Raw genomic sequence first — 25,422 nt, 5'->3', positions numbered from 1 at the left:
CCTACCACAGCAAAATCAAATCACCAAAGATAAAAAAAACTCGAAGAGGAGATCCCAGCGACAGTTCTTCACAGAGACGTCAGGCGACTGGTCGTCTTGCTTCCGACTGAAGAGCAGAACAAAGCGTCTGACCCAAGTTTACCTTTGTAACATGCAACCTCCCAGGTGTCTCCACTGGAAAGTCGAGTGGGAGGTGTGAAGTCAACTTGAAAAATCCTCACAGGAGATCAAGGGGTTAAAAAGTCGGGCTGATTGACAGAGTGGCAGCTGTCTGAAATCAGTCTCTAATTGCTAATCAGCTTCGCTGCACCTTTAAAAGCAACGCACCTGAAAGAAGGGCAGGTAATCCAAGCTGGAAAGGGACAAACTAAAGAGCGTGCGTCCAGCAGCAGCAACGAACCAGCAGAATAAACGTCGAAGAAGCAACACTGGTGCAGCCATAAAAAGCTGGAGAAGCGGCCGTTTTTTTACCTTACAACTTACAACATAAGCTGTACTGCAACAAGAAACAAAGTTGTGATCATTGTATGAGTGAAACCCAGTGAAAACCACCTATGGACTGTACCATCCCTTTCAAGCGGGGAAAACTGCAAATATACCCAAGGGCTTGACATAAAGCAAATTTGACTAAATGCTGTGTATGTATTTTGAATTTATGGTTTAATTTTAACTAATGTTTGATTTGTTCAGTCAAAAATGTTCATTTATCCATCCATCCATCCATCTTCTCCCGCTTATCCGTGGTCGGGTCGTGGGGGTAGCAGTTCCAGCAGAGAGCCCCAAACTTTCTTTTCCCTGGCGACATCAACCAGCTCTGACTGAGGGATCCCAAGGCGCTCCCAGGCCAGCGAAGAGATATAATCCCTCCACCTGGTCCTAGGTCTACCCCTTGGTCTCTTCCCAGCTGGACGTGCCTGGAACACCTCATGTTCATTTATGTCATATGAAAATGCTGTCATGCAAGCCTGTTGGCTCACAGTAGGCCTATCGCCATGTTAATTCAAAGATTAACTAAATATAAAGATAAATGCATTAAGAATGATAAAGACGGGTTTATTATTATATAAAAATAATTATATTAAATCTTGTTTTTTGCCTTAATCTATGGTCTGTGTCCTTTCGTTCATCCATTTACACCTATAGGGCCCATTCTATTTGTCAGGTTGAAGACCTTGCTGCACTAGCAACCTGTTAGGGGCTGGTGACAGAAGAGGTTACCAGCCCCTAATAGTCAAATAACCAACATTTATCATAAGATAACACTCATATAAATAAGGTTTTTTGGGGATTGGTCACCTAACTTTAATAATGACAGAAAAGTATAAACATACCTTTTGGATTTGTCCTTTCAAATTTCATTTCCGCCTAAATTGTATCAGTGTTTGATTGTATATTTTATAAAGATGGACAAAGGTATTTGTACAAAATGTGCTTTAGTGTATGCTTTGCCTCACCCTGAACATATAAACCAAAGTTGGTGACATTCTGATCGTTATTTCCAGATATACACGTGATAAGGTTGACATGGCCCCCTTCAGAGGAGCCTACATTTTCACTATTTTCGGTTATGGGAAGGTTCCATACATCAACCATATTTTTTTATTTTGCAGTAAAATATTTGTATACAACAATCCGTTTCATATATTACAGATATTAAAGTAATGAAAAAACATGGTTGTGCTTTGTTCTACCTCGGGTAGGGGTATCTCGATAACTAAAGCCTTTTTGGGGGGTTTGTTCCTCGACTATATGGTTGTAGCCTAGCAGAGTGGACAAGTTGCTGTTAGCTGACAGTGAGGCATGTGTGCATCAAAGTGACCACGCCCTAATTTATGCAAACACTTTAAAGGCCCTGACACACCAAGCAGTCACCAGAGGACTAGCCGACGCTGAAGTCGGCTGTTGCCTGGCCGTGTTCTCCTTCTCCTGCGTTTTGGCCATGTGTCGCACGGGAACACACCGCACCGACTTCAGTGCGTGAGTTGCAATAACTCTCCTTACCAGCAGGCGGCGGTAGTGTGTATTCGTCATTCAAAAGAGGCAACAACCGGAAGACAGAGAAGAAGAAGAGTATCTTTTCTCCGTAATATCATACAGAGCTGGCCTCTCCTGGATCAAGGTGATGAGCAGGTCTTCGTTTGCATCATTCCAGATCGCCATGATGAGATGAAAATGAATAGCAGTCTGTGTGTGCCTTCTTAAATCGTTTGTTTACGTCCCTCACTTCCGCTTCGCTTCTCATGCACTGATTTGCTAGCTGAACAGCCAATCAGAGTGATTATTTGGTCCGACTGCCAGACCCGATGCATGGCCGATTCAACATGTTGAATCGGCCATGCATCGGGTCTGGCAGTCCAAATAAGGCGTGTCACGGTCGACGGTGCGGGACACACCAACCTGACTACGGCGCCGCGAATGCCCGACAGCCTCTGACTCCCAAAATCGGGTTGGTGTGTCAGGGCCTTTAGACCTAATATAAATAAAAGGGTCGTGTTAGAAAACAATTCACTCACAGATTCATAATCATGAAGGTGGAATCTAACTATATCGATAATAATATTTATTGCATCCATGGGTAGAAACATGTTTTTTTCTGCTGTAAAGTTGGGCATTTTAACATGGGGGTCTATGGAAATTGCTCCTTTCTGCAGCCAGTCCCTAGCGGCCCATGTATGAACTGCAGTGTGTGGCACTTCCGTATTGGCGTCCCGGCTGTTCCCCAGAGTTTGCCGCTTGATTGCAACACATACACAGCTCTTATTAATTAAAGTGAAGTACAGTGCATCCCTTATATCCCTTCACAGAACTAAAGTAGGCTATGCTCTTAAAAAAGGTTTAATGAGACATGCTGAAAACCCAACCCCAGAAGGGGGGTCTGGGGGGATTCTCTCCCAGGAGATGTTTAGAAATACTAACATATAAACTACGCATTCTGGTACACAGAAGAAAAATATATAGAGTTACATGTGTTCGGTACGTGTATCTTTCCATGTAGCTCACAAGAAGTAAATGGCTAAACAATTATTTCGAAACATATCTTTAGTCATGAAAGTGAAGAGTTGATTCCCAGCCGGCTCTTTAATATATCATATTTGATAAGTCCAAACCTCTGTGGTTTACTCTGTACAAACAGGCTATTTTTATTTTCATCATATTTTTATGAAAGACAGTTCTGTGCATAAAGACGAAAACATATCTGTCTGTTTCTAAATACATATTTGCTTATATAATACATAGATTACAAACTGTATGAAATCAGACCAAATCAAAAATCCTCAATTCACACTTAGTCAAGAAAGAAATTGACTACTATTGGTCCATATTTATGTTTTGTAGTCTTCACTTTTACCTAATAAACACTGCTCCCCAACCAAAACACAAAACTACATTTAAAAAGTCCCAAACATTTTATTTCTTTAGCATCATTTCACCTTAATGTTTATTCTAAAATCAGCATTTGTTCACCTTGATATAATGCAGTATTTTTCAATATACAAGTATCAATAAGCATGACTAAAGGATCACAATGACTTTGTTATGTCTGTGTTAAAGAATTTCCCATATCCTATTATATTAAAATATTTCATATATAGAGTCTGTATTTAAACAGAGGTTTAATAATAAAAAGTGACTTCCCATACAAGGCAATTATAGAATTTAATCAGAGTGGGAGTCTCATAAATTATTAGATAATCAGAAACAAAAAGAAGAAATGGACAAACGGACCAGGGAGGAGTTCTGAATGAACGGAGAGAAAAGATGACAGTTTTTGAAAGGACAGATCAGACTGATGAAAATGACTTTCCACACATTCAAGGCAGCGACAACCATCGGCCTTCAAACATCTCAAACGTCCCTGCCTTCTACAGATGATTACGAATTTGTTCGACACATAATCATAAGGACTAAGAAATAAAAAAATCACACGTTCTGTCCTTCAGGTTTGATATTAAAGAATGTTGTTAGAGCTCAGATGCCGTGTGTACAAATACTCCTGGTGACACTCAATAACAGTCTTTGAGCACAGACATACTCATCTTCCCCATAAACCTAGTCCTAAGCATACACACGTTTGAATTGTTTTAGTAAAGACTGCTTTTTGAACAAAAACACTTCACACATACGTTTGCCTGGACTGTATCTGAACGATACCTCAGTTTGACAGCATTGTTCTATGAGAATAAACACTGATTCATTCAATCATTAACATACATAATCACTATCATCATCATCATCATCATAGATTTCTTGCTTTTTTCTCATCTTCCGACGCACAGCTGCAGCTGGGTAAAAAGTTTCAAATAAGCATCAGAATCGATTTATTTGTCTCTCTCTCTCAGTCTTTGCAGTGTCCTCCACATAGTTTGATTTGAGTGACGCTTCAGGTCAGTTCAGCTTTTCCTTAGAAAGAGATGGTGGACCGGAGCTGGAGCAAGAGAGTTCCTTGAGTCTGACTCCCACTGCTTTCACACACACACACACACACACACACACACACACACAAATGCACACGCACCGATTCACATCCTCACTTCAGTGTTTCCTAGTCTCCACAGTCCCACTGAAGATTATTTGGAGATTTGCTGTTGGAGGTGGAGCAGGAACTCGTAGTACGACAGGGCCGACTCTGTTCGGTCCTCAATCATGTTCTGCATAAAAGTGGGTTTCAGCTGGCTCTCTTCCCTGAGAGTCAAACGAAAAATAGTTGTTAGTCGCAATTGCTCTTTCATTTCAAGGAAGTGATAAGAGGAGTGTTTGTTTGTATTATCAAAACTCTAAAGATCTTTGGATGGCATAATTCTGATTCTCCCATTTTGTTCCCTTATTAAATGATAATATTTAAATGCCTTCTGGATTCTGTTCAAGTTTTAAAACCAAAAAGAAATAACCCTCATGAGTAGCTTCAGCGGTACACAGTTGAATGATTTTGCAGCTGCGTTTTTGGTCAGTTCAGTTGTCACTGACTGCAAACTGAACAGCCAATATGTGAAGATGTAATGCGTTTTTAAGGCGTTCTGTCAAATGTATCCTAAAATGAGATAACACAAGATCACCTTCCAAAATGTGAATCTACCAGCAGCTGTTGGCTGGTTTTAATTTCCCCACACTCTTGCTATTTGATTGTTTACTCTCTTATTCAGGATTGTGTCTGTTGCCCACCTGATGACATGCATTGGGGGGAAGAAGGGCCTCTGATCCCTCAGCCAACCGATGAAAGCTCTAGTTCTCTGTGACTCGGCCGTGTCCAGCTCTGGGAGCAGATACTGTGAGAGGAGAGAGCGACAGTCAGGTTTCATCATCAGGGAGGAGGATGCCTTGGGTAGAACTTCAAATATACTGTACACAAGTTGTGACTATCATTTGATCCTCAGGACAATTTGAGGGAATGTGTTGGTGGAACATGAGGTTTCCTACCAGGTTATCAGGCACAGCAGCGTAGCTGGGAACTCCCAGGACTTGTGAGAGGAAGTTGGGGTGGCAGTTCCGTCCGATCCACAGATACATCACCTTTCGGAAAAGAAGAAAGTACATATTGAATACAATCACAAACTAGGATGGAAATCTGGAACACATTCCTTGTATGCAAAATGTAATTAATGCCGTACAAATCTTCCATCTTACAATGTTAATGAAGGTTAAACATTATTTGTGTATCCGCCCCGGCATATGAATGCAAACCAATTTATAGTATTGTACTATTGGAAGTTAATGTTGAATGATAGAAATTAGAGGCTTGAACAGGGAAAATCACACAATCTGTGTTTATTATCCCTCTTGTAACATACTATAACACTTCAAGACATAAGCAATCTTTTTTCAAACCAAGCTTCATACCGTTCCAGCATCCATGAGGAATGCTGCCTCCCTGCTGAGCTTCTCAACAGACAGCTGCAGCACTCTGGGCTGAGGGATGGTCCGCTCATTGATGTTCAAAGCTCCCTGAGGACACAGGAAACACAAGGTAAAAGATTACTCAGTAACAAGGAGACACTTCAAATAAGATGGGAAACTATTGAGAGGAATGTTCAGGTTCATCCTACTCCTAAAAAAAGCTGTGAAAGACTAAATAATGGTCTTTGTTGACAGAAATCTCAGAGGGAAATGTTGATCCTTCTCACCTCATCGGTCAGATCGTCGACACGGTACAGAGCAGGGTGGATCATCAGCAGAGAGTAGACCAGTGGCTGGTACTTCAGCTGAAGCATGGCAAACACACGGTCATCCAGCCTGGTGCTGGTGCCCGTCCTGAAGGCTTTCTGCAGGATGCACACACATCAAAATAATAATTAGAGTGGCTTAAAACAGAAGATCTTGGGTTTAAAATGAGTTTCGTTAGTGTGGAAAGTGTTGGACAGTTCATTTTAGTGTTCTGTGTTTATTCAACTAGTAAATTAACTAACAAGGAAAAATATAACCACATCATATAGAACATTTCCTCTGACTCTGAACAAATAAGTAGTTTTAAGGGTAGCATTTGTCAGCAGTGCATTTGGCGTGTAATGACTGAGTTTTAGGGGAAGAGCGGACCTGTTTAAGCAGGGCGAGGATGAAGAGAGGGAAGAGTCTGAGGCAGGCGGGGGCCAGCAGGCCGGGCTGCTGGATGGTCAACACGGACTGCCGGTACGACGTCAGCGAGTCGATGGCAGCGTTGGTCATCGCATCTCTGGCGTCACTCAGACTGGCCGTTGCCGAGCGGTCCACAGCTGGAGGGAGAGAGGGATACATTTGCATTACAATCTTATTCTTTCTTGTGCAGGATGTAGTGTTATACATATTTTAAGTGTGTTGTATTAAGGTTGTTTTAGCATAGTCTTTCAGTACCCTATAAATAAAGTGTATTATTAATTATTACATTTCTGAATGCACAGCTGCAAACTCAGACCTTGAAGAGGTTGTTCTCGACATATTGCATATTTTTTACAGTGTTTGTGCAGACTTGGATAATCATAATAGTTTAGTGCAATAAAGCTATTTTAAAATGTCAATGCAACTTTAGGACTTCAGTATTACCACTTTAATGAGCAGCTTAGAACAACAGCGGTAGTGCCATTTTGTGAATAATATTAGCGTTTGTTCTCTAAGTGACTGCGAGATGAACCGACACAGATCTGATTGCTCAGTATGCAAGGGTTGCTAGGCAACCACCGCTGTCGCCACTCATCTCCATCTGTCAGGGCTAATAACAGTGAAGTGGATGCAAACCCTGCAATGATTTGGTATTGAGCCAATCAAAAGACTATTCACTGCAACAACGGAGAATCATTTGCACGAGTGATGTATTACACAAATCCTAATTTATCCAGATTAGACTATTAGATTATGTGATCAAGTATCCAGAAAATGATCATCGGCATCTCTCTTGGAAATATGCATGAATATATTTGAACTTTATCTTCAAATCCCTGCTTAAAGTTACAATACACAGGAATGAAAGCAGCTGTTACACGTCAACTAAAATAATGAGTTATAACAAACATCAGGTAAGAACAAGTGCTGCATGAACAAAATAAAGCAAAGATAAAATGCGAAAACAATTTAATTTCATAGCAAAATGTGGTGGAGGGGGATCAAATGAGTTGCTACTGAAGGTGTGCAAAATCTGAGTAAACCATTACTCATATTATCTTACACAACATCCAATAACTCTGCAAAGAACCGGGACATCTGGTTCCTCAATTTGTTATCATATTCATCTACTAAAAGGGGAAAGATTCTCTGTGCGCAGCAGGGTTTAACATGTGCAGGTATAAACATGATTTTGTGGCACACCAAACAGGTTTTATATCAACCTGGGTTTATATTTGCATAATCATTTATTCTTTGACATTTTATTGTCTGGAAGGTAGCTAAATTGTGTTTAATAGTGCAGTACCTACTAGGGCTGCTCAATTAATCGTATTTTAAATCGCGATTACGATTATGGCTTGCAACGATTACGAAAATAACGTAATCGAAATAAAACGATTATTTTATTATTACTTTTTTTTGGTTTTTCAGTTGAATTATACTTAAAGTTCAAGGTAATCAACTGTTAAAAACATACTGTTCAAATGTTTTTTCTCCAATAAATGGATGTTTTCAAAGTCAATGAATAATCGCATTTAATAATCGCAATTACAATTATTGACCCAAATAATCGAGATTATGATTTTTGCCATAATCGAGCAGCCCTAGTACCTACCCATGCAAGCAAGCAGCCCGCTGATGGCTTCAACATCAGCTCCAGCAAAGATGTCCGACAGAGAGTTGACCACAGGTAGACACAAGGTGTGGACACGGATCCTTCTCTCTCCTGTAATAGAAAACACATGTTATTCAAACAAAACAGGCAAAGATTAATTATTTCGAAATGTCAATATGGCTTTAAAAAGACAAAACAACATTGGCTGTGTGTGTGTGTGTGTATTTGTGTGTACCTTTGCTGGACGTGTAGAGCAGTGCAGCCTGGAAGGAGACGACTTGCAGGTCGTCAAGGTTTTCCTCGATGGACATCTGAACCGCAAAGCCAGCGTCTGGGTTCACGTTGGGAAGGGACAACAGATCCGTGGAACGCACAAAGAAGTTTCCGTGGAACGTGTGGATGGACAGACCTGCAGAGAGAGAGAGAGAGACAAAATCAATTAAGTTAAACTGACAGCTACATCTCGACTGCAAACAATATTATCTTCCAAATGACTTACAGAAGATCAAAAATGAAGGTTAAATTACGGAAACATTTGAATGCATTCAGGGGCTATATTGTTTAGTTCTGCCGACAAAATACTTAAACAGTAACCAGACAGTGCTACTATCAATAGCAAAGACAAAACATCCTAAAGTAGGATTAGTTATGAATGAAACTATTCTGCAGAAATATATTATAGAAGAAATAAGGGGTTCCTTTTCCCAACGCATTTACAAATCGGATGTGAATGAAAGCTAAACATCTAGGAATGCACATTCAGGTCAGTGCTGGACACAGACCTTTGGTGCAGCGTATCCTCATGACGGCCTCGAAGCCGATCTTCCTGGTTAAGTATCTCTTCAGATCCTTCTGGAAGCACTCCACCTGGGCGGGGTTGCGCTGGTGGTGGTAGGATGGGTAGTAGTAAACAGTCCCTGCAGAGTATCTGGATATGCAGCCTGCGAAAGGGAAGCAACACAAGAAAATATTTATTGGCCGTTTTAAGTATAAATAAATATACAACCCTACACACTGTCTCCACCTTTTGAGAAACTTGTTTTGTTTCCAGCTTCTGTCTCTGACCTACAATATATAAAGACGTTTTTCACCTATTTTATTGACAGACAACTTTTTTTTTTAAGCCCACAAAAACACTTTTATCTAGAAAATAAGGCCCGTGGTTGCTATAAGCCTAAAATGAGTTCAAAATCCTCCTATAAGAAACACATCATGATTTGTCGCATAAATGTTGAATGCAAACTAGGCATTCAAAAACTAAATTGCAACATTTCAGTTTTTCTCTTCACCTTCTATCTATTTAGTGCAAGACTTACCGAGCGATGCCAGGTCGCAGTACTGAGAGCTGAGCAGGAACAGGTCCACCGACACCTGCTGGCCGGAGCAGTCCAGAGCCAGCTTCTTGTAGAAGTCTGTCGCTGGGGATAAGTGCTGGATATCCTGAGGGAAAACACACCATGTATGACCAAAAATGAAAATCCTGATTACCCAAAATAAGGCAAAATCACAACATTTTCTTATACTTTTTTGTAGAAAAAGACTTGGCTTCAAGACTCCCCTCTGAATCTAGGCCTTTAAATTAAAGAAGAACACAAACGTTCCCATAATTAAGTGATTGCTCAGTCAGGGTTGTTTTTGAGTGCAGTTAAAAGTCTAGCTAGAATTTCAATGTAAATGTGAAACGATCAATCAAAAAACAATAATAAATCACTCCGATTATTTTTTAAGTCAAAGTTGTTCTTCTTCTAACCCGGCAGACATAGGCTTGTATATTTTATTCCTTTTAAAATACAATTGTATATTTCAATTTTATGAATATATCTCTGGTATTTGGAGTTGTTACCATACTACCACAATGTCGCTGTAGAATATACGTCTCTTTAATCAATCACTTTCCATCTGTGTTTCTCTTACCTTGGCAGATGCCCGTTGGTTGGGGTCTTCTCTGGATTGAAGGGCCCCCACACCGAGGTTCGGCAGCTGGGTCTGAAAGATGGTCATGCGCCCTCCGGTGGGCGACAGCAGCTTGAAGGCTGCTTGCAGAGCTGAACCCAGGGCGGACTGGGTCTCCATTGTCTTTTGAAACAAAGTGGGGAGGCTCTTCAGCAGATCCTGCACAAGCTGAAAAACAAAATAAAAAGGGAATGAGTTGAGTGCTTGAGTCACATGGACAGTAGCTACAGTGAGCGTCAAGCTTAACATTCATAAATAAGACAAAATGAGAAGGATTTGAGTGCTAATCTACATCAGGGTTATTCAATTGGCGGTCCGCGGGCCAAATCCGGCCCCGGGGTGATATTTACTGGCCCTTTGAGTATAATGTTAAAAAGTAATCTACTTTTTTTTTTTTTAAATATTTTTTCTTGGGCCAGAGTGCCTTTATTCCAGAGAGGGTGTTAAATTGATAGAGGGGAAGACATTGCCTGAAAACTTCGACGGGCTCGGGTTTCGAACCCACCTACTAGCTGCTGTAGTGACAACTCCTGTCATTTATTGCATCTCTGCGTGAATGATTAGATCATTTCACCTAAATCAAATCAAATGATGTTGATGGTTAAATTAGCTTCACATATAGGCCTACTGAGAACTTCTGAACTTGCCATTTAGATCTAGAAAGGCCTTGGGGCTATGTTGTTTGATTGAATTAAACACAATATATGCACTCCACTATGCTATTGTAGTATTTACTGTATCTGAAGCTCTTAATATGATTGGCTCATGTTTCAAGCCATCTTTTTCCCGGCCCCTCGCTTTGGATCATTTTCATCAACCGGCCCCCATTCCAAACTCATTGAATTGCCCTGATCTACATAATATTCACTTCAACAAAACACCTGATATCAGGAACATTTTCTTACCTCTTTGCATTCATTGAGGTTTACTAGAAGGCTGTCTGGTGTTGGTAAAAAGATATCTGTGGGGGTCAAAAGTACATATTTAAAACTCTAATATCATAGCAGTTATATAGACCGATGTTCAAGTGCAGAAACCATGAAGAAATTAATTAAATTAACACATAATAACAAAAAACAACCCTCTTCATGGTTGTATGCTTCTGCCAACTAATTGAGTTGCATCATTAAACTCTTAAAAAAACGATTTATTGTAACATTAGGCAATGATGATTCCGGTACATTTTGAAAGATTTTCACCAAAAACAGAAAAACAACAGTCTACCCAAAAAGAACAGTGATCTCTTGATAGCTTTTACATTTATTAGTGTCACTGTCTGATGCGCCTCACCTTCGATGTCCGACACGATGAGCATCTGAGGCTGTGAGAGTCCCTCCTGGAGGTTGTAGAAGTGGATGGTGCTGTCAAAGGTGATGAAACCTACCTTTGTCCGAGAGTCTCCAGGAAGCCTGGCACACAGACAAACAAAAACCTTAACGGAGCAAACTTTAAAGTTATTTGTGTCCCATGTTTTGGCAAAATAAAGTGTATTTTTTAACCGATAAGAAATAACTTATACTCAGAAAAGAATGCGTGTAATCTACATATGACATTTTAAACAATTAAGCTAAATGTGCGTGTTGGCCCAGTGTACAGTTTAAAAGCACTGTTGATTTTCTTAAATAATAAAATGCTCCTGCTCTCTTTCAACATTTATAACACCTGGAAATGAAATGCTGTACATACGCATTGATGTTTTCCAGCATTGACTGGCAGAACACATTCAGGTAGCCTGTTTCCACTGCATTGTGGGATACGTCGAGAACGAAGAGGTAAGCTGCAGGCTGGGGGGGTCTCAGCTGTGTAAATCAAGGCACATAAGGTAAGTCAAGATCGATGAAAACACAGCATCACAATTATATATATTTTGGGCCTGTGAACTAAAATGGAAATGAGCTATTCATGAACAATTAACAGAGCATGCAGATAACTGTGCAGTTCCTAAGCAACATTAATGTCAATAAAACCGGTTGAAACCTACCATGTATTCGGAAGGAGCAATGAACTCGATGGTGGCGTTCTGGACCTCGGGTCTTTTGTGAGGCTCTCCGTACGATCTGCTGACTGGGTTGTACATAAACTCCTCTGGAACTACACACAGACACAACAGTTAGTGAGGTTTAGGTTTGAACTACAGTTCCCTGTTTGATTCTATTCTCAACCATGAGCGTGAAGGACCCGAAGAAAACACGTACAAAACTGATATCAATATTATCATATCATATCATTGGATACTTGTTTATCGAATCCAGTATTTTCACTGACAGTGGTTCTTTCAGATGATCGTATCTGAAAGACCTCACCCCCTTTCTTACCATCATTGACCCGATGACACAGGTTGCACTTCCACCTCCTCTGGTCCAGGAACGAGACGAAGGGGTTGATGTAGGTTCTGCAGGACCGACACCGGACGATGGTGCTGGATGTCACCACAGGAAGCTGCTGCAAGGAGACCGCAGAACAAAAGGAAACTGTGTGAGAAGGGCCTCTAGGCAAACTCATTTCTTGTAACTGGTATTTCAACAAAGTCAAAGTTGTCCTCAATTATCCGGGGAAAAAAACACAAATTCATTCAAAACCCTTTTTCTTAGAAATGTGTAATGAACATTTGCAGTGTTTAATCAGTAAAAGTAGGAGATATAGTCATCTAAATATAAAGGAACATAACTGAGGATGAAGATAATTTTTGTAAAAGTATGTGTCCTCTTGAGGACACATACTTTCACGTTAATACAATAAAACATATACAGATTACCACCCCAATTTGCTGCGTGGTTCTTAAATCATTTAGCCACAGTAATAACTTCCACATTAAAAACGACCCTTGTCAAAAGGTATCACTTGCTGTTAAGGAAATGTATGTATATTACTCACTTTCCTATACCAGTATGAAGTATTTTTCCTTCACATTCTAAAGCCTGGTTTAACTCGTGCCAGAAAATGTGTTTTTACCAGGTATGAATGTAGTTAGGTTTACCATGTTCCTCTGAATCCATTACCACGAAAACAGGTTATATGTTTACAGTTTACATGACTGCTAATAAATAATGTTATGATAGAGAGCCAAATATTAAGACATCATTTCAGTTGATGACTGATGTGTGCAGAGTAACTATTAGAGAGGGTTGTTACCGAGAGGTCTTTAAAGGGGTGAAGCATCAGGCCCAGCGGCATCTTAGCTTTATTGAGCAGCGACTGAGTCTGAGGGATGCTAGTCAGCGTGCTACGAAAAACCCTGGAGAAACACAAACAGAGTTTCATAGTTACTTTCACTGCATGCAGAGATTATGTTCAGTATTTCACAAGCTTAAAACTGGTTTTCTAGGAACAATTTATCCAAGAAACTTGGGCAACATTTGCAAGTGACAAATGATATGACAATTAATAATATCATTGTGATTATTATTTGCTAATGCATATTTATATTTACTACTTCTCACACGTCTTGGCTAAGCTTGGGAAAATTCCTTATTACAAAGATGTGTTGCAATGTTGTTAGTTACGGTCTATGTGCACCAACAGCATGACCTTTAACTCCGTTGAACTGAGAATATCCTGATGGCCTCCCTAACTTCCAGAATGCTCCTTTCATTATCATCAAGCTTTTTCCTCTCTCTCTCTCTGTCAAATTCTATTCTTCAACAAAGACAGCTGAATGGTTTGATTCTCTATCCACATTTGATAAATAAATTCCCGCCACAATTGCTCGCGTCTCAGTATTCCTCCATGGCTTACTCTGGGTTGCAGTTGATCTTCTGCAGGTCCTGTGGAAGGCAGGGTGTCGGAGGGGGGGTGGGGCTCGGGGGTAGCAGGTTCCTCTCCTGCAGCAGGTTGACCACCCTCAGGGACTCTGGGGTGTTGGACTGGAGGCTCATGGCTGCTAGGGACGGGCTCAGCTGCTGGGCGGGCCCGGGGCCACCAGGCGGCTTAGAGAAGAGAAACATTTAAATACTTAGTTAATCTATTTAACAAAAATGTATGAATGTGAAATCCTTTAGCATGGATGGCAACCCATGCTTTGATTGCCTGTTATATGTATTCATTGCCTCAGAATCTGAGCCCCTTTAAAGGTCCCATGTCATGGCCATTTCTACTGATCATAATTCCATTGTTGAAGTCTACTAAAATAGATTTATATTGTGCAATTTTCCAAACTGTATGACAGATTTCTCATACAGCATCTCTGTACAATGGCGTTAGCTTGGCCGGAACACACGCACACACCCGCAGCCTGGCTGCGGGTCTGTGTGTGTGCTCGGACCGGGCCTCGCCATGTCCCACTGTCTCAGGCTGAGAAATCCGCGGAGCTGCAGCTAAGAAAAATAAGGCTGGCTGAGTGTGTAGAGCTCCACAGATTGGTCCATTTGGATCATCGTTACGTCACTTGGTTTCCGACATTTTTTTTTTTTTAAAAAGAGAAATCTCCAACGAGGCGTTATGGGGCAGCATAGACAGGTCTTTTCTGTGTTAGAGTTTTACTCGCTACAGGGTATACTTTGAGGGTTTGTGACTCTGCAGACCGTTTACATGCAGAAAAAGCTACATAACACACAAGGGGACGGGTAATAACCAGAAAAGCATGACATGGGACCTTTAAATCCAAAACATCACAAGACCTAATGTTTCCTCTAGCATCTTATCTAATCACAATGAAGCCATATTTACACATGTTATACAGTTATGGATGACACTCTCCACCATATGTTATTGAATAGAGGAACAAAGATGTATTAGTCTGATACATCAGCAAAACAAATTAAGCCATGATTTGCCTTTTTTTAAATACATTCAAACGTCCTTTGGTTGCATAAACAATGCAAGTATATCACGTGACAACAAAGCAAATGTTATGTAATGCTGCTCCTCCTTTTGTCAACTTTGTCTCTACAAATTCTCAGAAGTGATAGCTTGAGGGAACACTTTTTGTTTAACAGTTTTAGTTTGAGCTTCTGGCTCAGGAAACATCGAAGACTGATGAAAGAAAAAGGCAGAGGAGCGACAGCCAGAGAAACTACCAGAGTATGCTGAACAGAGGAATGAAAATAAAAGAGAAAATACAGGCAGAGGGCAGGGTCTCTACAAACACAAACACTGCCACACATTTCTAGACTAGTGGATTCATGAGGGGGATTATTCTACATATTGTTTTTAGTAGAACATTTTTTATTGTGCATTTAATGTTTCCAAAAGGCTTAGATCGACAAGGGAGTCTTGCCTGTCTAGAAGGTGAAACGCTACGACACAAATGGTAGAGCATTTAGTTCCATACCGTTATGGATGAGCTGACGAACAGCACTTGTGAAATGCTCTAACGGTCTTTACATGGCTGGGACTCACTTGCTGGTACGGCTGATGTGCTTGAGTGTAAGGCTGCGTGGCGGCCTGCAGCGCAGGGTGCATGGGTGGGGGGGCATTGTGAGGAGCCGGGCTGTTCTGGTACCCAGGGGGGAGGGAGGGGTAGTGGCCCAAGTGCCGACCCGGTGGACCGTGCTGAGGCATGCCAGCTGTAAAAGAAAAGAGAACAGAAATAAGGTCAGCTTTGCCCTCTGGATTATATTTGATCATATATTATACTTGTCCAAACACTGCAAGTGGGGAGAAGCTTTGAAAGCCAGTTTAGTAATCAGACTGTAAATGGGGTTTGGGTGAAATAATCTAGTATGTCGCAGAAAATGGCCTTACCCATTTTGTTGTCAACATGATTATGGCTGTTTGATGCTTGTGGGCCATTGCCAGCCATGGTCCCTGTTGCAAAACAAACACAGATGTGAATAATTTTAGTGACACTTTTGCTATTTCTATCCCAGTGGGCTAACCGCGGCGGGCGACGGAAATGGAATGATCTGTTTTACAGTAAAAGAAATAGAGAAGACACAATAAAGTAATGAAGCAAAACAACAAAACTAATGACGATGCAGATGATGGGAATTGATGTATGGCGTCTTAAAGAAATATGAATACTTCTGTCTTTCTAGGATGTTTATTCATATGGGATATCCGGTAGGAATAGAGGAAAGATAGGCAAACAACCTACAAACAGGAAATACGTTACCAGGGATGCACTGATTCTATAAAAATACTGTTTACATTTGATTTAAAATACATATTAAAGAGATCAAAGCAAAAAATATTGACCAATTTGTGTTAACGTATTCTCTGCTGTAAATTGGAGCTCTACAAGCTTATTCAGCAGAGATCCATTATTTGGTGTAAACTTTGATGTAAAAAACAAAGAATTAGTGCATCCCCAGATACAATGACCAACAGCACAGAGAGGACAGGATGGGCATTACAGCACTGACACTAACAGCTACAGACAGATTAAGCCACACCTGGACATTCAATATCCCCGTCCTGGCAGTCGGGCTCAGTGGGGGGCAAAGTGCTGTTAACGGCACCCCCACACTGAGCTGGCATGTAGAGGAAGGAGGGGAGAACAACAGAAGGGTATCAGATTTAGAACAAAAAACAAAAATGATGCTTATATAAACAAGACATACAGTTTCAGACTCAGCGCTGACATCTGATTTCACAATCAACACAGACCAACAAAATGTTTGCACTGCGTAGAGTTAAAAAAAAAAACGATGTCGCCGTCTTTGTTGGTTGTCGTACCTGAGGACACAAAGCACCAAAATGTAACATCTCAAGATTTTAAAAACCCTTACCATCGGGGGGTGGAGGTTTGACATTGGCCATTGGCGGTCCAGTGGGAGGGGCTGTGGGTTTCATGGTTGGTGGTGGGCCTGTAGGTGGGGGGCCATAGGATGCTCTGCTTGGTTGGTATGTGTTAGGAGCCATGGGATTCATAGGTGGAGGTGCCGTGCCTAGAGAAAAAAACCCAAAACAGTCATTCTTAGGGCTGCTAGTCAGATTTATTAACATATATTCAATATAGATTTTCGATTACTCTATTGATATTTCTGACAGATTAATTGAGCCCCAGTTAACAATATAAAATGCTTAAAAAATAGTGAGAAATTACATACACATTTCAACAGAGAAAAAACAAATAATTGAATTTGTTGGATAAAGGACTTTAACAACACATATCAAATAATCCTTTTACTTTAAACCTCCAATTGTTTTATAAAATGATGAAACCCTTTCAACCAACATCCTCTATCATCTCAGACATTAACATCAGTCATCCAGCATATAGAGTTAGGACCTTATGTCAACAACATTACTCTCATGTAAAACAACAACACTCATGAACATGATATGTGGCAATACTGTGGTATTGTCGAAGAGATATGAGGCGTCGCTCTCCGATGGGTAACATTATTAGCTCAGAGTTAAACCGACAACAGCTGGTGGCTCTGCTGACCCACAGCCAGTTAATGTCAGAACAGTGACAGCAACAGAGTCATGTTCATCTCCACCGACAAACCAGCCAATTCAGAGGTGTCTGCTCCCAAATAAACTCCTTTATTATCCTATTGAGCAATAGTTTCACATTTTTTTTTAAAATGTATGCACATTTTTGTATTCTTATATTGTTCCCTAAGGGCATGGTGGTTTTTGGCTGCAACTAACGATTATTTTGATTGTCAATTAATCTGCCAATTAGTTTCTAGATTCATTTGAACATGTTTAGTTTTTTTGGGCTATGTGATCTCCCCTTCCAGTTTTTCTAAGTCCAAGGCGATATCTTTAAATGCCTTGTTTTATCAATTAAAAACCTCAATATATTCAGCTCTATAAAATATAAACAGGATATCGCCATATTTGAAACATTCCTGCATGAAAACATTATTAAACGATTGATCTATTGTGAAAATAGTTTGCGATTACTTTTCTGTTGCTCAACTAATGGAATCATCAACTCGCAGCTTCACTGTATAACCATGCACAATGGATGAGGCTGACTATTCTTACAGCAGTGACAGCAAATGGCAAGTACCAAGTATAATGCCAAACTATTATTTATATGGAAGATATCATTTCAGAGACACAAGGCCTTGAAGGCTTAATTACAGTAGGGAGTAGACCGAGATGAAGCTGAATGATAAGGACAAAAATGATAACCCTCTTTACTTCACATTGTGCATTTCTTAATTTCATAACGGCACTGTGATAGATTACATTTATCTGAATGCTTTTACTTAAAAACACTTTTTGATAACGTAGACTATAAAACTCTAAGAAGCTCAATTGAGCCAGAACTGTTCAAAAGATTATTCGTGCTGATGCCAAAAATGCTTGACCTTTAAAACATTGCTGGTGTTACATTTACAGTAAGAAAGTGTTCCACAGAGTAAACATCTCCACAAAGACACAATCATTCCTCCGGGGAGCTGTTTTCAATTGTCACCATTGTACTGGGCAGATATGCACAGACTGGGCTGCTGGGGTAGAGGTAACTAAGATCAAGCAGGCTCTTCCAGTTAGGGGTGTTAATGTGAACAGCAATCTTTCGAGCTAATACCACCATAACATTTACAGATATGCAGGAAACAGCCAGACTGAGGTCATCATGTGACCTCTGCTTCTATGCAGAACTACTTCCCTGCCCTAAGCTTTAAAAATGCAGACACTGTGGCCGCAGATTCCAAACCAAAGTCATACTTACTTCCTTCAGATAAAAAGTTACTGAGATTCTCCATGAGTGGTCTTTTGTTTCCGACGCTGAGAGCTAAACACTTCTCAGTATTCCAACAGTAGTTGTGTCAGAGAAAAGCTCTAACTTCTCACAGAGTGAAATTAAACTACTAGTTGAATGAATCAAATGTTATGACTGCCCGTACGAATCATCTGTGGGATTTCTGTTAATATCGCCAGTGGAAATCAAAAATGTTAACAATACAATATTCCCCCTAAATTGAAATTAAGATGTTACTCTATCCAAAAAGCCACGTCATGTTGCTAAAAAAGAATCACACACAATTCTGAATTGAACTTTGTACAGATTCAGAGTAAATTACTCTGTGCCAAAGACTGCAGCCAGCTACATGATGTACAAAGTAGAAAGAGAGGACAAGGTCCGGCTCCAACGTATCAGCACTCTTGATACGCACATGTACATCAGTGAAAGAAAACAATGACAATGAAAGACAGAGTAATATGGCTATAAAAAAGGTTTTTAGAAGAGGATCAATCTTAAAAAACAGTCTTAGTCTTTAAAAAACAGACAAAACACATATTACTGTGGCTAAATAATGAGGACCCCGGACTTAATGGGCTAAAGTTCACCTGCCTCATTTATTGAAACTAAACATGATTCATCTTTTTATTGATGTGACCCAAGGAGTGTCTGCATCATTATATGGCATTTAAATTGGCCCTTTTGACCACGTCGAATCAAACCATGCTGCACCGTCTTGCGTTCCCAGTTTTACGGGGGCGGGGGAATGCGTTGACGTTCTGGTTTCAAGTTTAGATTTGCCACTTCCTGTCTGCCTGTTTGTAGGCTTTTTTCAGCTATCTGCTTTATTTTATTGATTTGCTTTGAGCTGTAGAAGAGTTGTGTTGTGTTAAGTTACTGCTGAGGAACAAACTGTTTATCTACTGTTGTGAAGCTGCTTCTATGACCATTAGTTAGAGTCATGGTTACACACATCTTAAAGTGGGCAGCCTTTTGGTAATGGAGATACAAATGACTGCTGTGCTGGGAGGACGTACCGAGTGAAACCGAGTCAAGCCAAGCTAGCAATTGTGTATTTGTGTATGGAAAATCTTATCCTTTATTAAAAAATAAAAAAAGTGATGTGCATATAGATGGAACAGTTCAGAATTTCAGTGGAGGCTTTGTGTCTTACCTGGCTGGATATATCCATGCAGAGAGGTGGGGGGGCTGCCTGGGCCTGGAGGCTGTGCGCCACTATGGGAAACATGGGCTGCCGGTGCAGAGCTGTAAGCTGCCGATGACGGTGGCAGCAGCGGCGCTGTCGAGCTTGCAGCTGGGTACACATGATTAGCCATGGCGCCACGGGGAGGGGTGCCCATAGAAGAGGGTGACCCCATTGGTGGGGGAGCGTTGTTGTACTGCCATGCTGGAGGCATGTGCTGGGGCTGCTGGGGGTTAGGGTAATAGTTACTTGAAGACATAGCAGGAGGAGGAGGTGTGGCCTGTGGAGGGGGCAACCTCAAACCAGGGCTGGCAGACTGAGGGGGGGTGTGGGATGGAGGACCTCCCAACAGCGGTCTGGTCATCAGCGGCTGGCCTGGAGGAGCTGGTTGGTAGGAGCTGACAGGGGGGGCATGTTGGTAGGAGCTGACTGGGGGAGCAGGTTGGTAGGGCCCAGAGGGGTAGAGTCCAGGGCCGAGGGGTGCAGGAGCTTTGGCCTGCATTGGATTGTAGGTTGGTTGTTGAGTCATTCCATAGCTGCCCCCTGGAAGCTGCTGCACAGCAACTGGATTCTGTGACGGACCTGGAGCAGACAGGGAGAAGGAAGGCATGTTAGGACATCTCGATCAAATACCAAATACAACAGGCCAATGTTTGTTTTGATAAATATTACACATCTCTTATCATAAGACGACACGGATCCTTCCAACGAGATGGCCCTTTCAGACACTCTTTCAATGTTAAAGCAATTCAATTTTCACGACCACTATTAATTTCAAATTGTTGTTCAGCAGGGCTGCCGCTGTGGCGAGAAAAATGGGTTCCTGGACTCCCCCTCTTTTTGCCCAATGCCCAAATCTGAAAAAGGATTGCAGCTCTCTAGGTAATGATCTTGTCCCACTTGACCAGAGCTCTTATGCAATGCTTCTGTGGTACTTCTAAAGGCCCGGACACACCAATCTGACAACAAAGAACTGACACAGACCGACCCTGACTGTTGCATTTTGGCCATGTGTCGCACTGGAACACACCGCAAAGACTTCAGCCGACGGCCAAGAAGCACGTACGAACTGCGCATGCGTGAGTGGCAATAACTCTCCTTACCAGCAGGCGGCGGCAGTGTGTATTCGTCAATCAAAAGAGGCAACAACTGGAAGACAGTCTGCATGATATACCGAGAGAAGAAGAACAGACTGCGTGATACAAACAAACAACAGATAGCGTGTGCGTTCCATTTTCACTCTTCAGCGAGAAGCTCATGGGGCTTTCCCGAACCTGTGTCGAGAGCTGGAGTTAAATTCAATCTAAGATTTGCCTTCTTAAATCGTTTGTTTGGGTCCCTCACTTCCGTTTCGCTTCTCATGCACTGATTCGCTAGCTGAACAGCCAATCAGAGTGATTTATTTTGCCGACTTTTTGGCCGAAAAGGCGTCGGTCCGGCTGAAAAGACCCGATGGTGCGGGACACATCAATCTGAGTAGGGAGTGTCGACACTCATCGTCGGCATGACGCCCACCAACGCAGATAATTGGCCTGGTGTGTCCGTGCCTGAAGGCTCAGAAGCCACATTAGCTAGCAGTGTCTTAAACCCAAGAAGGTCCTTGGTAGCACAGATCCAAAAGGTGAATGGAAAACAGATGGTGCAGTACTGGTAGTGTAAGTTTACCATAGTAAAACCAATCAGATCCACCAAATTACCAAGGAACTGACAGCCCAGGGTCTAATCTCTTTACCTGGATTTAATTCCATGATCTGCCCTCAGTGACAGTGAGTAGGGGGCTCTAAGCCCCTACTATACAGAACACAGTTGTAGTAAACCACTTCACAAGCTTAGTTTTAAAAATTGTACGGATACAAAACTAAAATGTCGCATTTGTTTCTTCTTTAATGTCAAATATCAATAATAAGAATTGCGGTGTTATACCAAATTACAAGTATCACAATAACAGGATTCACTCTGTTTTTTGTATAAATAGTAGACGATGAAAGTTCTCGCCAATAGCAAAAAAGCTGATCTCAAATTCGTATTGGTGGGAATAAAAAGAAAAGTGGAATCAATAATTGTAGTAGGACTAACTAAATATCAACTTAACATGCAGACTGCTTAAAAGACACCTCACGATGTTTGCATTTGAAAATGTTCCCGTTATGTAAACAGATGCACTCTAACCACTTAGTCCTATACAACATGACTGGAAGCAGAGTGTGAGTCCGAAGGGATTATAAAACAACAATAAAAGCAGTTAATCCACCACAGACTGAATTATTAAGAATTAAAGCTCCTATCAGTTACAGCTCTTATCCAATCAGAAAACCCCCGATATGGAGTCATAATGCAGCCAATCACAAATCAACCCATTTCAAAAGTAAAACATTACAATAAATAACTCAACGCACATGCATATGATTGAATTTAAAGATATGTTAACCTTATGAATTGCTTATTCACATCAATGATATCCCATGATAACAATACAAGCACTATTCTGACAACAAATCCTAGTTAGCATTGGTGATGGTGGTTTGTTTCTTCAGTCTTTGACACATTGTTTTCAGATTGATCAAAGCTTTAAGAACAGAGGTAGATTATCATTAGGACATGTCCCCTTCTTTTGCTCCCGATCCGATTCCGATCATTTGATTTTGACAATCTGCTGATACCGATTTTTCCCGATCCGATCTTTATGCAATGCATTAAGAGAAAAAAAAGGTAACAGATAACGGCTGGTCATCCAACGCGATGAATTCAGCTATCTTGGCTGTTATTTTTTTGGCCTTTTCACTGTTCTGGGGCAGTTTCTCTTTCCTTTTAAAAGTCTCTGAAAGTGTCGGTTGTTTCAGTGCCGTTACCTGAGTGGCCGCTGTGTACTCGTCGTGTTGTTGTTGGTGTTTGTTTCTGAGGTGGCGTATTAGATTGGTCGTGTTGAACGTAGCTCTGTTCTTTCCACCACACGGAACCTCCGCCTTGTAAACATTGCATCTGGCTGTTACACTGCCTTCGCTTTCAATTTTATAATACTTCCAAACTCCTGACATTTTCTCTTTTTCCCCGACTCCCGAGTCACCAGCTGAACGTAGCCTCTTGTTAGCTTACTGCTACTATTAGACACTGCGCCCACTCTGTTGCCAGATTTGAGAGAAATAAGCAACCAGGTCTATGAAAACAAGCCCAAAAGAAGCAACACATACATGATTTTGTGTAATTTTAAACCAAAACTAACTCCTCAGGATGACTTTAAGACCTGAACATGGTCATTTTTGTTTTGTAACATTAAATAAAATAAAAATATTTTATAAATTCCCGATCCCCGATTTTTTTCTCCCGATTCAGAGAGTACAACTCTAACGCAGAAAAGACCTGTCTATGCTGCCTCAGAACGCCTCGTTGGAGATTTCTCTTTTTCCATTTTTTTCTTCCTGAGTATAGTGATGTAACCATGTCCAGGTCCAAATGGACCAATCCGTGGAGCTCCACACACACTCACTCACTCAGCCTTATCTTTTCTCAGCCGCTGTACTCCGCGGATTTGTCAGCCTGAGACAGCGAGACACCGCAAAACTCACCTGAACTCAGCCCGAGCACACACACAAACTCACAGCCAGGCTACGAGTGTGTGTGTGTGCTCAGGCTGAGTTCAGGTGAGTTTCGCGGTGTCTCGCAGACCCCACGCAGCAACCAGGAAACGACCCCAGTAATCCAGCTCACACTGTCCGCAGCAGCAAGCCCCACAACATCCCGCCAACATGGCACCCAGACCCCACACAGCATTCTCATCTGTTTGTCATTGCTGGTGTCATTTTATGGTTGCTAACGCCATTGAAACACATAATCACTAATGTTCCGCTGTAACGTTGGTGGACTCATCCGAACAGAGTGGGCGAGCTGACCAATCAGAGCACAGTGGGCTCATAGGGAGGGGAAGGGGGGGGGGCATTTAGGACAGAGTGAATACACATACTATACAGAGATGCTGTATGAGAAACCAATGTGATTTTGGAACATTGAACAATGTAAATCTATTCTAGTAGACCTCAACAATGGAATTATGATCAGTAGAAATGGCCATGTCATGGGACCTTTAAACACAAGCTGCATCTTCACTGTGTAAGAAAGCTCCTAAACCTCCATTAACAATAGGGTTGCAATCAACCAAACTTGTGTCAGATGTCACTGAGTGGGTTTTGTTTTTTCCACAACATGCCTGGGAAACCGATACAAATATGCAAGTAATCTCTAATGAAGTTGGTCATTGTTTGAGTCTGCTGGAGAAATCTCTGTAGCAACAAATCTGGAGCATCCCCAATTTGCCACATGTACACTGAAACGTAGAAAGCAAAAATGTCCAAGCTACCAAGCCTGCAAAAGACTAGCAATGCAAAAAAAGAGAGGGGACTAATAAACATGAAGATGTGATTATTCAAGGAGAGTGTAAATGTATAGAAAACACTCTAAGAAGGTAGCTGCTAAAAGAGTATTATTTATGTTTTACTTTGACAGGAAAAGTTTCGACCAGTTTAGCAGCATGACAGGAGCAGAACAAGTGTTATCATATCACCGCTGTTGTGTTTACTGGGAGAATATGGGACTGACCCAAGACTCGTCTTAAAAGTTTTTGATGTCTGTTAACCCGTCGTGTTGTCAGTCTTCCAACAAACCAAAGGTATCACACGTTTGAGTTAATTGGCATGGCAAGTATAGTTTGACACACCTTATAGCATTTCAACCATCTCAAGTCAGTAAAGTAACACAGGTCAATATTAACCTAAACCCTCGCTATTGCTTCGCTTCCTTTAATTACAGCGGTGTTAGGAAAATTAGCATTTAGCAAATAGAGGCAAGATCCAAGAGCTGCTAATTTTAGCGTATTACTTTAGCGTATGTCGGCTTAGCTCATGTTAGCTACTTGGCCTTTACCTGTCTTTACTTTCATAAAAATGTTACTCACCATTCGTGTATGTCTGTCCTGTCCCGGTCCCATTCTGAGAGTTAAACCCTGCAGTTGACATTTTGAAATAGACACCAGGACTTAATTTAGAGGTGCTTGGGTTGGCGAATAGCTAGCTTACGTGTTAGCTACCTAACTAACTAGCTGTTAACGTTCAAACCTGTGGCTCTGACGATGCGGTGTTTACTAAAAGCAGCGACTATAGCAGTGACGTTTCCTTATTTCTTAAAAAAAGTAAATAACCTGACTCGTTGATGATCACAGAGCCATGGTTATTACCGAAAACCCCGTCCAACTACCTAACGGGTGAGTAACGATAGGCCTTGTCAAGAGTAATCGTGTAAGACACTTCTCTTTCACCGGAAGTTGGGATCACCCAGACGGATACACGTAAAACTCGTCGGGCATGCGCAGTATGTACACGTGGCATTTCCTCTGGTGCTCTGGGTTTTCCAGTGTACTGGAAACAAGAGGAGAGAGTGAAGTATTTTTATTATATAATTTGGATGTAGTAACATCTGCCTAGTTGGCATTATAATAATCTCACAATC

General features: G+C 41.3%; 1 protein-coding gene across 3 annotated transcripts; it reads right to left on the bottom strand.

The window, feature by feature from the left end:
• Nucleotides 1-3,059: 3,059 nt before the first annotated feature.
• Nucleotides 3,060-25,261, bottom strand: sec24a (SEC24 homolog A, COPII coat complex component). Of its 3 annotated transcripts, none has more exons than XM_034099128.2 (24): nucleotides 24,872-25,261; nucleotides 19,897-20,508; nucleotides 16,804-16,962; nucleotides 16,468-16,545; nucleotides 15,818-15,880; nucleotides 15,473-15,639; nucleotides 13,871-14,061; nucleotides 13,268-13,370; nucleotides 12,451-12,577; nucleotides 12,117-12,226; nucleotides 11,822-11,934; nucleotides 11,426-11,544; nucleotides 11,041-11,096; nucleotides 10,097-10,303; nucleotides 9,499-9,622; nucleotides 8,965-9,123; nucleotides 8,418-8,591; nucleotides 8,183-8,293; nucleotides 6,529-6,704; nucleotides 6,120-6,257; nucleotides 5,836-5,940; nucleotides 5,416-5,508; nucleotides 5,161-5,264; nucleotides 3,060-4,683 (listed from the first exon to the last, which is right to left on the bottom strand). In XM_034099128.2, exons 1-24 carry the CDS (start codon nucleotides 24,930-24,932, stop codon nucleotides 4,569-4,571), a joined length of 3,465 nt encoding a protein of 1,154 aa, XP_033955019.1. In that variant the 5' UTR covers nucleotides 24,933-25,261; the 3' UTR covers nucleotides 3,060-4,568. The 3 variants fall into 3 exon arrangements, with proteins under 3 accessions (XP_033955019.1, XP_033955021.1, XP_033955022.1); XM_034099130.2 differs by having other exon boundaries at nucleotides 12,451-12,574; XM_034099131.2 differs by lacking the exon at nucleotides 16,468-16,545 and having other exon boundaries at nucleotides 24,872-25,260.
• Between the last annotated feature and the right edge of the window lie 161 nt (nucleotides 25,262-25,422).

This window comes from Pseudochaenichthys georgianus, chromosome 14 (genome assembly GCF_902827115.2).
Source record: "Pseudochaenichthys georgianus chromosome 14, fPseGeo1.2, whole genome shotgun sequence".
Classification (NCBI taxonomy): domain Eukaryota; kingdom Metazoa; phylum Chordata; class Actinopteri; order Perciformes; family Channichthyidae; genus Pseudochaenichthys; species Pseudochaenichthys georgianus.
The sequence above is the reverse complement of the archived record's forward strand: the minus strand, read 5'-3'. Positions and strand labels throughout refer to the sequence as shown.

Coding starts and splice junctions, on each gene's coding strand:
- sec24a (XM_034099128.2), bottom strand. CDS start 24,932: ATGTCAACTGCAGGGTTTAACTCTCAGAATGGGACCGGGACAGGACAG. Junction 16,546..16,803: donor CAAACCTCCACCCCCCGATG/GTAAGGGTTTTT, acceptor TCTACATGCCAG/CTCAGTGTGGGGGTGCCGTT. Junction 5,941..6,119: donor TCGACGATCTGACCGATGAG/GTGAGAAGGATC, acceptor CTGTGTCCTCAG/GGAGCTTTGAACATCAATGA.